General features: G+C 53.4%; 1 protein-coding gene across 1 annotated transcript in view; it reads right to left on the reverse strand.

The window, feature by feature from the left end:
• LOC119592371 (QRFP-like peptide receptor) overlaps positions 1 to 266 on the reverse strand; it is a 93,269-nt gene that overhangs the window by 82,078 nt on the left and 10,925 nt on the right. Inside the window, exon 2 of the mRNA XM_037941195.1 lies at positions 7 to 241. Coding sequence (XP_037797123.1) covers positions 7 to 241 — 235 coding nt within the window. The remainder of the gene's footprint in view (positions 1 to 6; positions 242 to 266) is intronic.

Below are 266 nucleotides of genomic sequence, written 5' to 3' on the forward strand. Positions count from 1 at the left end.
TCTTACCTTGCATGAAGCTATCCACTTTGCACATAATGGCTGGCAGCACGTAATTGGGATGGGACAGATGGCGTATGATGTGCACCCACATGCAGCCGAAGGTCACCAGCAGGTCCGCTACGGCCAGGTTAACCAGGTAAGTGTTGGTGGAGTTGCGCATATGGGCGTTGTAGTACACCACCAGGATCACCAGCAGGTTGCCAGCCACGGACACCAAGAAGACGATCATATATGCCACGATCTGTTCGGAGAAAGAAAGGGGGGTC

This window comes from Penaeus monodon, chromosome 30 (assembly GCF_015228065.2).
Source record: "Penaeus monodon isolate SGIC_2016 chromosome 30, NSTDA_Pmon_1, whole genome shotgun sequence".
In the NCBI taxonomy this organism is placed as follows: domain Eukaryota; kingdom Metazoa; phylum Arthropoda; class Malacostraca; order Decapoda; family Penaeidae; genus Penaeus; species Penaeus monodon.